The sequence below is a fragment of the Scleropages formosus genome, chromosome 24, assembly GCF_900964775.1.
Source record: "Scleropages formosus chromosome 24, fSclFor1.1, whole genome shotgun sequence".
In the NCBI taxonomy this organism is placed as follows: Eukaryota; Metazoa; Chordata; class Actinopteri; order Osteoglossiformes; family Osteoglossidae; genus Scleropages; species Scleropages formosus.
The window spans coordinates 15,061,346-15,073,881 of record NC_041829.1 but is presented as its reverse complement, the minus strand read 5'-3'; the positions used below and the strand labels follow the sequence as shown (position 1 = coordinate 15,073,881).

Here is a 12,536-nt window from a genome sequence, read left to right as displayed (position 1 = left end):
TAGATCCTTCCTGTTTGTTGTCACAGAGTCAACTGATAAGTGAGAGAAATAAAAGAGGGAAAAACATTAATCTTTACCTGTTATCCCTTTGTGAGAAAACTCACATTATCCTCTTTAAGACAAAATTTATGTTTGTTGACAGTGAAACATACATACCAGATAATAAAACAGATTTCAGTAACTTTTATAGATTAAAATTATTGTCACCATGTCAGCATTTCAGTTCTGGTATTTGGTATCTCTTCAGCATTGTAACTGGGGAATTGATGTACACCAAAGACGTCTTAGATAAGTATGCATCTAGTTTATTGAACGAAGAATATTTTGCACATTGTTGTGTTCGCCTGCAACACTATAAAGAGAATTACAAAAAAAAAAAAGACAGAACAATCACACAGATAAACGTAAACTGGTGATAGGGTTCATACACGGTCTGTAACATGGGTTTTGAATATCATAGTAAACAAACGCATATGTCTGGAACGTGTTATCAAAAAGGTGGTGCGAACTTTACTGACAGTGGTGCTGAACAGTTTAATTTTTATGCTTCACAGGAAAGTCCTAAAAGTACAAAAGGAGAATTTTTTTTTTATGCAAAAAAATTTTTTTTTTTTTTTTCTTTTTTTTTTGCAGAACAGCTTTCCTCCAGTACAGGTCCCGGTTCCCAGCTTTATTTACACAAGGCAAAGCTATATTATAGAATAAGCGTACAATATTCTGCAGAAAAAGTGAACTGTTAAAGACATACACACTGTAAAAAAATTAAAGCTAAAGAACAAAATGACACTGTTATAAATGGCCCAGACTCTCAGTTCTGGGGAATATCTTCTCAAAGGCCATCGGTTAAAGAGTTTGATGGGAAAAATCCCAGATAAAGTGAGCTCACTTCAAGTTCAAGAGCACTAAGTAATCTGTCAAGTATGTAATTCATTGTCTCCGGAAAGCGTTCTTTCTTCCTTCCTGCATCCAGAGGTGTCTCGGACCACACGTGCCAAGGACGCAGCGCTTGGCAGATGCGTCTTAATGTGGGTCTTATGCAGCAGCGGAGTGTGTCCGTACGAGGCGGCCGAACGCTCGACTCCGTTCGTCCCCCAGGGCTGCTCGGCACGGTGGCAGGATCTCCTAACGGTCCCCGCTGGCTCTGCAGGTACCACGGTTACAGATCTCAAGGCTCTGCAGGTAGCGCGGCTAAAGATCACGGGGCTCAGCGAGAATTCCAGTCTGAGAAAAAATCTGCAGATAAAGTCGGCTGCGAGCGTGGAGAAACCCGCAGGAACCGGACGGCGGTATCAGTCGAAGTGTTTGATTTTGCGGCCCACGTTTAAGTCTAAAATAAACAATCGGGGAGCTCATCAAGACTTTGCCCACGGGGGTCTGGAATATTTAAATGAATATATTATTAAATCGAAATGGCCGCGCTCTGATGGGCCTCAGATGTATTTCCAGAAAGCCGAGGTTCCCCTTGAAGGGCGCATTTCGCCAAGATGCACCCTGGGCTCCGACCGCGGTTAAACGAACTGGCCGGAGGGGACCGAGTCTTCCTTACAGCGGCTGTCATCATCCGTCATCATCACTCATCATCCTTCAAGCCTGTGAAGCACCTGCCGCTTATGTGAGGCTCACGTTCTTTTCTGACCATCTGGAGAGGCTGGGAATCGCTTGTGCGACCGGGTTGGTCTGGCTGGGTTTCCCGACCGTTTGGGTGTGTTTCACGAACTACCGCCACAGTGAAAACGTCATGGTTGAAATCGTATTGCATACCCAGTCATCATATACATGCGGTATATGTGTCGGCAAACCTGTGCCGTACCAGTTGGAGGACTGCGCTGTTATCCGCCGCCAATCACTTCTTCTGTCTCAGTCATTAGGTATGAAACTGTGTGTTTTGTTCCCGTAAGCACATGTCCCACATCTCATAGGGGAAACAAAGCTGGGCCTGTATTCTAACCCATCTGTGGTGCAGATCCAGTGCCGATATTCCGTATAGCGGTTGTTCGCATAAAGTTTCTACACGGTGCCCCAGGAAGGTTGCTTCCCTACGTTTCCCTTTAAATTTCCCGTAACGGCGTGCGTGTTTCGTCATCGCGCCTTCACAGCATTCAGGGAGGGGTGTTCCGTCTCTTTGTGCTTTTCTCGCCCTCTCCCGCTCCCTTCCGCGCGACACGCTCGATGCGAACGCCGAGGCGAGTTAAATATTCCATCAGCCGCGGCGCAAATTACCAGACCTCCCGAGTGTTTGTTGTGTTAAAAAAAAAAAAAAAAAAGAAGACAACAGTAAATTGCTGCTGAAGCCGTTGTCAAAAGTGTCTACCACAGTGCACTGTGTGTTCTTTCTTTAAATAAATACACAACATAAATAATTTACAAGTACCTGAACGGCCTCGCTTAATAGCACCGTACGGAGACCCGGCTGGAGGCACGGTCCCCTTTGTCAAAACTCACACACCGCATTTCGATGTTTTTTTTTTTTTTTTCTTCCCTCCAAATTTGGTAGTGCAAAGGTGTCTTCACGCGGCGGCCGGGCTTCCCGCGTGACCCAGTCAGCTGGCGGTCTTCGCGTCGGCCGGGAGCCGAGGCCTGGCCTGTTTCGGAGGCTTCGCGGGTAGGGGCCTGAAATACGGAGAGGAAAGTGAGCCCATTTCAGGTGCTTTTCCGGGCTTTTCTTCCGCGGTTCAGCACTTTTGAAAACATTCTGCATTATTTCAGCAGACCGTGCTATTTCGGAGCCCCTTTTTAAGAGGTGTACCTTCAGCGGTGCATTAGCAAAAGCTGTTGGCATTTTGTCAGGCCCTTCCATTTCTGAGCATTTTTTTTTTTTTGTTAAAATATAAATAAAGAGTATGTGAGCAGTTCTTAGGCAACAGCGCTTCTGCAGACACGGCAGACACTGCAGACGCGGCGCGTCGCTCACCTGCTGGCACGCGGCATGGCGGGCGTAGGCCTGGGGACGACGGGAATGCTGAGCACGTGCACGGACAAGGGGACGCCCGCGGCGGAGGGGCTGCGGCCCACCTGAGAGCTCCGCACCACGGGGTCTGCCGGGAGGGGCTTCCGCGGAGGGCTCGGCTTGTCCGGGTCCTGCGAAGGAGCGACGTTGACGCGAGCTGATTAACGGCATCCGACAGTCAGTATCCAAAATCGACCGAGTCTGTTAATTTAGTTTTTATTGCTCTGGAACCATGAGGGGGCGCGGTGACACAGTGGCTTTGGCCTGTGCCTGCTCTCTGGTGGGTTTGGGGTTCGAGTCCCGCTTGGGGTGCCTTGTGACGGACTGGTGTCCCCTCCCCCTCCAGCCTTCTGCCCTGTGTTGCCGGGTTACGCTCCAGTTTGCCGCAACCCTACTTGGGACAAGCGGTTTCAGTCAATGTGTGTGTGTGTGTACTCTGGGGTGGGGGGTGAGGTCTGGGCTGGACGTCCCCCTCACCTAGGGAAAGTGCACGCGCGATACATCACCTCTCCTTCCCCGTGTAGCGATCACTGCGTGGCCACCGTCCGGTTCGCCAGGCAGGAGGTTGCTGCAGACGGCCTCTCCTACAGCACCGCATATCCATAGCAATGCCTTTTCGTCAGCACCCTGTTTTCAGAGAGCTTGCTACGTCACAGTTCGACTGAGTGTCCGGCGGTATAACTGGATGGGTAGGCCAGACTCGTTAGCCTTGGTTGGCAGCCAGCCTAAGAGAGGACGACTCTGACTCCAAACCCGGGCAGACAAAGCTTGTTATCCCTGTCAGGCCATCCATCTAGGGGAAGGACACCCCGATATACCAACTCTGACCCGGGGACCTCGCCGTCACCGTCCCACCTTGCTTGGCCATGGCAGATGAACCCTAGGTATAAACAGTGGGGCCCGTACTGCACTCCACCTAAAAACTCCACTGCGCAAGCCTGAAGGGCATGCCCACGTCTACGAGCAACATCATGAACATCAACCCCTGCAGCAGGTTGGAGGATCATCAGCTGCCCAAGATTGTGCTGTATGGCGAACCCACCGCTGGCCACTGCGACAGAGGGGCACCGAAGAAGAGGTACAAGGACTCTCTGAAGAAATCCCTTGGTGCCTCTTACATTGACCACCGCCAGGGGTCTGCCCTTGCCTCCGACCGCGAGGCCTGGAGACACACCATTCACCATGTCCTTCGAGAACACGCACAGGGCGGGTCTTAAGGGCAAAAGGAGACGGAGGAAGAAATGTGACACCGCAGCCCCAAACCCAGAACAGACTTTCCCTTGCAGCCGCTGCGGCCGGACCTGCCTGTCCCGCATTGGCCTCGTCAGCCACCAACCGTCGAGCTCGCAGCAGACGTGGGCAGCCCCCTTCCTAAACCTTCGTTCGCGAAGACAAGCCACGATGTCTCTGGAACCGCGAACTTCGTGGTGATTCGGAACTCATGCAGTGTAAATGGTATGTATTAACAAGCCCCCAGACAAACCCAGGACTAAAGGAATTGCGGGAGAGAGCTGTTACCGCCAGTACGCCGCTCATCCGCGTTGACCACCAGGGGGCGATCGCACTCTGCCACATCTGCCCGACGCTCCAAGTAAACCACTCTACACGACGCCTTCGTTGACGCGATGTGGTGAAGTGTCGTCATGTGTTACTAATCTTCTCCGGGAAGATGAGATAATATTAAACGTCTGCTACCTACTTCACAGCTGTCCTGCGCTGATTTGCTCAGACAGGAGTACAACCGTTCCCAAGCGCAGGCCGCGGAAAGGCGCCAAACGCCAGCGTCTCCTACGTGAAGCGGAGCGTTCATTCAAGGAAAAGCTTGGCACAAATATTTCTCGTTTGGATTTATCTGTCTGTTGTTACGATGTTTATTCCCTGTAGTGTCGTAGGACCCCCCCGCCCCTGCCCCCAACCGCTCCACCGTTGCCAATTGTTTCAGGATCCGGAGGTTTCCCAGCCAAATTAGTGCAGTGCCTTTGTGTCTCCTTTATACTGGGTGTGTCGACGACTTCATAAGAGTGATTAACGTCACTGGAGCAGAGAACTTGTGCTTTAAGAGGGGAATGTCAGCGTCCCAGCACAGCAAAGTTTGTCACAGTTTGTCTTTGCAAAAGAAGCCTGGAACTGGGTGGCACTGTTGTCTCACAGTGCCTGGGTGGCGTGAGAGGACGCGGGTTCGATCCCCATTCAGTCTGCGTGGAGTGTGCATGTTCTCTTTGTGTCTTGTGGGTTTCTTCTGGGTGCTCTGGTTTCCTCCCACAGTCCAAAAAGATACTGTTGAGGTTCACTCATAGTGTGTGAGTGACAGAGAGAGAGCGTGTGTGTTCCACTGATGTATGGATGAGTGACCCAGTGTAAGTAGTGTATCTAGCAATGTAAGTCACTGTGGTGAATAAGGTGTGTGGGCTGATAACACTACATAGAGTTCATTGGAAGTCACTGTGGAGAAAAGCATCTGCTAAATAAATAACTGTAAATGCAAACTGCAAGGGGACAACAGCATCCTTAACAGGGAAGACAGCTGACTGACGTGACCCATCTCAGCAGCCCATTATGACCCTGGGGCGTATGGGCATGGGATCACTGTACCATGTGGTGAGAGCTGCCTAAGGTACATGGGCAGCTGTGAGGACATTAATCACACTGGACTTGATGGAGTTTCACTGAGGATGGCAGTGAGGAAACTACTCTACATTTATACTTCTTCATTAAGGTGATGCTTTCCTCCTAAAGGGCTTACAGGACTGAGTTAAACTACTTACAGTGATTTACCTATTTATAGAGCTGGGTAATTTTTACTGTATCGAATTGTACAGTACTGCAGCAGGAGGTGTGATGTAAACCCAGGTGGTTTAGAGATCTAACCACTGCGTCACCTGCTGTCCCAGCTGTTGGGGTTGGGGGCGTTGCTATGGACAGGTGCTTTGCTTGAGGTGTGTGCAAAACCAGTGAGGCTTACCTAAGGAGCATTTCTTTTTAAATTTCTCGATAATTTAGCAGTTTGAAAGTTTGACGGCAGCTTCATGTAACGCGAACGGATCAGAGAGGAACTGAAATGCCGCCGAAAATCATAACACGAACATAAATTTGATACGAACTCTGACCCAGGTTCTAACGTGGCGATAACAGCAGTCACACTTGGCCATGAGCCGCATCCGTAGGCCCACAGGAGCTCAAAACAATGTTCTTTTGCTTTTTCTTTTCTGCACCACCGGAATGTTCGCGTTCTCACTTGCTAGCTGTTGTTACAGAAAAAGCAACTAATCCCAGAACAAAGTGTTCTGTAAATAAAAAAGCAATTTTGTAAAATGGGATCTCTCATAGACACTTGGAGAGTCTATAAGAAAAACAGCATCTTGAGTCAATGCAGCCTGCCAGTAATATCGTGCAGTAGTCGTACATTACCATCAGTTTTTGGAACGCGAAATTAATATAATATCATAAGGTTACTGGGACGGCTACCGAGGTAAGTGTCACGTCCACGCCCACAGCACAAGCAACAACACCTGACTCCGCACTAACTCACGAGTAATCACTCACCTTATAAAGACCCTCTGCAGCTCCCGTACCGTCGCGGAATCTCGTTTGGGACAACCGCCTTCCTCGTGTCACTACACTCTCGCTCTGTCCACGATCTCCGTTTTTTTTTTTGACTCTTTGCTTCGTTCTCCGACCACGTCCACGGATCCTCGTTCCTGTCCCGTTCGCCGATCGACCGACCCTTCGCCTGTCCCTGGTTTTGAGAACTCGCCTCTTCCCTCAACTTCTGACGAACAACGCTGCACTTGGATTCAGCCATCCCGGCTCCCTGTGTTCCGTGTGACAGTAAGTCACATATGTCGCTAAGTCGAGGACTAACTGCGCCTTTGCAAGGCATAATGCCATGGCATGGAAAAGAGGTTGTAGCTCTTTGGCTCATTGGCACCACACACGCACACACACACACACACACACACACACACACACACACACACACAACACATTGGCTGAAGCCACTTTTCCTGAGCGAGGTCACGGTGAACCGGAGCCTAGCCTGGCAGTACAGGGCAAGGGGACACACCCAGGACGGGACGCCAGTCTGTCGCAGGGCACCCCAACAGGACTCGAACCCCAGACCCACTAGGGAGCAGGACCCGGCCAAACCCACCCACCCACCCATATATTCAGTGGCTCCACTCATTGACAAACCTCTTACACAGTCGGCCCCCGCGTTGTCCCACGACACACACTTCGGACACGTAACGGGACTTGCTCAACGGGACAGTGGATGCCGGGTCACACTGGACAGTCTCTTAAACCAGTAATCCGTTCACACTTTCTTTATTTCCGGAAGAGTTTTAACTCCTCGTGAAAACGTGAAAGTGAAACGAAGTTGGAAACACAGCTCTTGCACAGAGTAAAGAGTAAAACATAAGTTCTGAGATTTATTTGAGGACTTTTGCCTTTGATTTTAAGGAGAAACAACGGATGCAAGTTCCGAAGCTCGATAATTGTGCCCCATAGAGACACGGCTTACAGGAGTTCCTAAACAGATCAAACCTAAGCGTCTGTAATAGAAGGAACAGCGAGCAACTCAGTGCTTTAGGACACACATTTCGAATCAGAAAGTCCAAGGAGGGGCACTGCCATTTTACCCTTGGGGAAATTACTTAACCTGATTTTTTCAGTAAAAATAAACAGCTGTATATTTAGGTCAGATGAAAAAACGTAAACTGTGTAACTCAGTTCGGACCAAACTGACCCAGTAAAAGGTGATAAAAATAAAAATGCGGTATGCCAGCTTACATGTATTCGTTTAGCTGATGCTTTCCAACTTACAATTTAAGCTACTTACACCTATTTAGCCATTTATACATCTGGGTAATTTTGCTGGAGCAATTTTACAGTACGTACCTCGCTCAAGGGTACTACAGCAGTAGGTGAGATTTGAACCTGCAACCTTGGCAGCAGTTCTAAGCACTGCGCTGTCAACAGACATGTTACAGTGCTTCGCCCGCTGTTAGGGCAACAGAAAGTGGATGTATGTTGAGGCACAGAAGGACTCACCACATTTGCACCGAAAGAGTTCTGCTGTGGAAGACTCCGGAAGGGTGTGCCCTTGGACACCGAGCGGGCGTGGGAGGGAGGGTGCCTGTGTGGAGGGGGTGCCGGAGGCTTTGGTTGAGGGTCGGGAGCCACGGGGATGGGGTGGCTGATGTGGATGGGCTGGTACTGAGGCAGCCGGCGGAGGCCATGGGGGTGGTAGTTGTGCGAAGGAAGAAGCGGCTCGGATCCACGGTGGGCCGGCTGCGGACGGACAGAACAATCAGTGGGTCTCTGCTTCCATCCGCAATGTCTCCTGCGCCCCTGTCTCGCTGCCAATTTGTGCCAACGGGATCGCTTTGTTCAACCCGAAGCCTCTCGGAACCATCCGGCCCCTCCTGACCCGGAGCACATGTTCGGGTGCAGCCGACAGACCTCCACCCGCCACAGAATCTGTGTCACGGGTCCATGACCCATTGCGCCCAGGGTCACCTTCCAACAAGCCACTGCCCTGCTCCATAGCCACATAGCTAACCACCCACCCTGGAAACCAGACAGGAAATTGATGCCGTCGTTCGTGCTGCTTTAATAACACCACGATGCTAATTGCCATCATCGGCACGCTGGCCGTTTGCTTGCTGAAGCAAAAGGATATAAAGCGTCGCGGCTCCTCCAGAAACAAATTGCTCCACCAGCCGGCGTCTTGACCGGACTAAGTAAAAACAGAGCTGTTTGTGTTGAAAGCCTCCACATCTGCAAAGTCCACTTCAAGAACTCTTCCTTGTGCCCCGATGGGGGGTTATGACTCAGCAGCCTTGTTAGCGGTCGAGCTAACACTTGCCGCAAGAGCCAGCTCGGGGCCGATGGAAGAGGTGAGTCAGCACCGGCCTGCAGACGACTTGCGCCTCATGAGCGAAAGCGAGCAGACAGCAATAGGAAAACATCTTGATCAAATCTGGAGTCATGCTGAGCCCGTTGCTGGGAATTAGCATGCAAGCGGCGGACACACCTTGTATATGCTGGTGCTCTGGGGTCGGGGCGGTGTCTGGCGAGCGGGGGAGGCCAAGAACCCCGAATGCATTTGGTTTGGGCTGGACGGCCTGTTCTGGCCCACAGATCTGCAGTAAGAATGGAATCAAACATGGTGACGAGCTGTATCCGCACGATCGTCCGCAGCGCTCGGGGCGTGGAGGCCAGCCAGCGTCCGAGAGACGCACGGCTGGCGGCAGGGGAGGACGGAAACCGGGCTTCCCGTCCGAGATTCGCACGGAGACTCAGAGTGACAGCTTACCTTAGCTTCTCGAGGGTGTTCTTCTTGCTGCTGAAGAGCAGCCCAGCGAGGGTCTTCCTCTTCAAGCAGATAATGAGACCACCAGCCAGGAGGCTCAAGAGGGCCACCAGGATCCCCACCGTCAGACTCCGGCTTTCTCCTGGCATCGCAGATGGCGTCGCGGAAGACATTTTACATGCATATCAGTACTCAAACCGTTACACAAGTTTCGGCGTAGTTCATTTGTTAGACTTTTGTAAATTATATAGCGATGTAAATGTATAACGTAACAAAACTGACCTACACACGTAAACGAGACGACACGTTACGCAGCCCTCTATGACAGACATCATTCCTACATAAAATTCATCACATTAATCAGAATTCTAGGCTCATCACAAAACGATTAGTGGTCGACCTATATTGCAGCTTTATTATAACAGATCTCACAATATAGATTTAACAGATGCTTCCGAAAGGAAAAGGCAGATGGAGAAGGTTCCTAGAGCACCCCTCCTCCCTCAGGTGATACCGGGACATCGTCGCGCTCCGCACCTGCGAGTCTCATGGGTCCGCTGTCCATGCTGCCGCCAAAGCCGGACTTATCGCAGAACGGGGGCGACCAGTGCGCTTCACAGTGGCAGTTTTTGTTATTGTTGCAGACCTGGCAAAGAGCAAAACACATATAACTCTTGAGGATGCTTTCCACGTAAGAATCATTCGTGTCACAAATGCACGTTGTAACATTTGCCTTTCCATCTCGAAAGCAGCAGCACAACATCCCCCTCGCCATCAGATGCCTATACTGTAACACACACCTTCCCGCAACAAACTTGCTTTAGAGCATAGCTCCTCGCTGCTGCAACACACTGGGGATTCCGACATCTGCGCTCCATCCGGATGCGACATCGTCTCATCTGCTGCATTGCGCTTCACCTGCATGTGTTTTCAGAACATGTCTTCTTTCGCAGTAGCTGCACAGGTATCACACTGGTGGAGCCACTGCGACGGTGGTCAAGAGGTTGCTAGTTCAGATCCCAGGCGTGGCCCTGCTGTTGTGGCTTTTGGAACAGCACGTTTCCCTTGCGCGGCTAACATTCGGTTACGAGAAATACCAAAGGACATTTCGGCTCAAAATTGGTGCCTTGGTGGTGTTGCGCTGGAACAGCAGTAGAATCCCCTCCCCGCATTGGAAAAAAGGCGTACATGCATTAAAACTTAAAGTGATAAAGTATGTGGAATTAATAGGCAATGTCATTATGAATCACTTCACGGGATTTGATTTACTGTTCGTTCAAAAGAAATGACACTTTCCCAGTCGGCAGAGAGCAGTTACAAGCATTACAAGGAATTACAGTAATTATGAGAAATGCCTCGTTAGGTAAGTAAGTAGTGTTAGGTAATAATAATTTCACGTAGCTCATTTAAAAGCAGCTTCTCTGACCATTTTACAAAAAAGAACAACGATGCAGTACATGGGTGACAACTGTGAAACAGTTTGCCATAAAAATCAGCAGTTAAAATTTACTGTAGTAAAAGAACAACAGAATGCATCGATTATCAGTAAGCATCAGTGTCTCGGTGGTCCAGAGCGCATCCAGGAAGCACAGGGTATAAGGAGGGTACCTCCCGGATAGTACATCACAGCAACCACACATACACTTACTCAGACATAGTCGCACAATAAGGGCAACTTAAAAGTCACCAGTCTATGGATTGTGGGGGGAAACCAGAGCACCCGGAGGCGACCCACAGAGACACGGGGAGAATCCGCACAAACTGAACTAGATTCGAACCCATTTTCGAAATCGAAGAGCTGAAGTTTTGAGGGACCTGTTATGATTCGTACCACACAAGGTCAGCAGGATAAAAGCAAAAGTAACAATAAGGTAAATAATGACATGGATGGGGTTATAAAAAAGAGCACTTAAATGTGTTGCATATAAGTAATCTTGAGCATGAGATTAAGCCTGGACATGTCCAGAGCAGTTCTGAAATTCTGGACTTTGTGCTGAATTATATTTTCACAAACGATGAAAAAAATAGGCTCAGTAAAAGCTCATCTGTTTTTTTCATTGAAATTAATGGTAGCGAGGAGCGTTTTAACGAGAATTACAAGCCTCTTTACAAGCAGGTCTTCAGGAACAAATTATCCTTGTTAAGTGAGGGACGCCTGTACTGCGTGAGCAAAGCGATAAATTGCAGTCGGTGTAAGCCAACCAGCTGCCCAAAGCCATGTCCAAAGTCACGCTGCTCTCGGAGAAGCGCGAGAAGTTCCACCGTCCCTCCACCTTCTCCCAGGCAGAGCCAAGCCCACAGTATCTCAACCCTAGCGGGGTGGGATCTCCCAGGATTCCCCAGGGCCACAGTAATCAGGGTCAGCTGTAAAGCTTTCTCATTGGGGGTGGAGGCGGGGGCATCTTGATTCAATCTAGAAGCACACGGATCCATTTCTGGGGAGTTGCACATCCTAACAGGCATCAAGTGCCTCCTGCACAGGAACACACTCCCTCCACTGGACTGGAGTGTGGGAAAGTGGCTTTTGAGCCAGAGCTGGAGTTTCAGCTACATCCGAACCCAAGCCCGCTCTGTGCGCGCACTCGAGGGTGTGTCACAAACACCCACGCCCCTCACCCCATCTGAGACTGTTCACACATAAAACAATGTTTTTTCCCGCACTGATGTTATTAGCAATCCATCTGCATATATCTGTGCTCAGTGACCTTACAGGAGGATCTCATAGGTTCGGGGGACATATGATGTCGTTCGTTTTACAACACAAGACGAAAACCTCACTCGCCATGTGTATCTGTGCAGCGTTAACATGCAATGTTCACGTTAGAACGAGCAAGGCTGGCAGGAATTTGCCAAATCGAGTTGGACTTCGGGTTTCAGCACATCCCAAGTGCTGTCAGCCTCGCCTGTGCCCAGAAGATGATGAATGGCCCCTTAAGTAGGACATAAATGAACCCATTACGTCTGATTGATTGAATCTTTGTGGAGCAACGAAGATTGATTATTATGTGTGGCGTAAGAGCTGCTGTAATTCATGGTCTGGTGAGGATCTCGAAGCGGCACCGTGCGGAAGTGCAGTCGATGACGCGAAAGCGAAGTCGGTAGAAGTCGGGGCCGGTGGCGGGTGCACCTGCACGCCTGCTTCTGCTTTGCCCGGTCTGCTTTCCCCCGGTTAACTCACCCCTCGTCCGCTGCACTTGACGGAGCACTCGTGCACCCCGAACACGCTGACATTCTGGCACCGCCGGTTCAGACACATCTGGCAGGAGGACCAGACAC

The 12,536-nt window shown here is 50.1% G+C and overlaps 1 protein-coding gene across 2 annotated transcripts in view; it reads right to left on the bottom strand.

Moving 5' to 3' along the window:
- Window positions 1-306: 306 nt before the first annotated feature.
- The window catches only part of adam12a (ADAM metallopeptidase domain 12a), a 72,187-nt gene continuing 59,957 nt past the window's right edge, over window positions 307-12,536 (bottom strand). Inside the window, exons 17-24 of one of the 2 annotated variants that reach the window (XR_003797310.1) lie at window positions 12,439-12,516; window positions 9,798-9,906; window positions 9,264-9,402; window positions 8,982-9,090; window positions 7,997-8,236; window positions 2,912-3,078; window positions 2,372-2,610; window positions 307-2,225 (exon numbers count right to left, since the gene is read on the bottom strand). Coding sequence is in view for 1 of the 2 variants with exons in the window: in XM_029248768.1 (XP_029104601.1) it covers window positions 2,541-2,610; window positions 2,912-3,078; window positions 7,997-8,236; window positions 8,982-9,090; window positions 9,264-9,402; window positions 9,798-9,906; window positions 12,439-12,516 (912 nt within the window). In the remaining variant the exon portion in view is untranslated. Of the gene's footprint in view, window positions 2,611-2,911; window positions 3,079-7,996; window positions 8,237-8,981; window positions 9,091-9,263; window positions 9,403-9,797; window positions 9,907-12,438; window positions 12,517-12,536 lie in introns of both variants that reach the window. The other variant, XM_029248768.1, reaches the window with a different exon arrangement.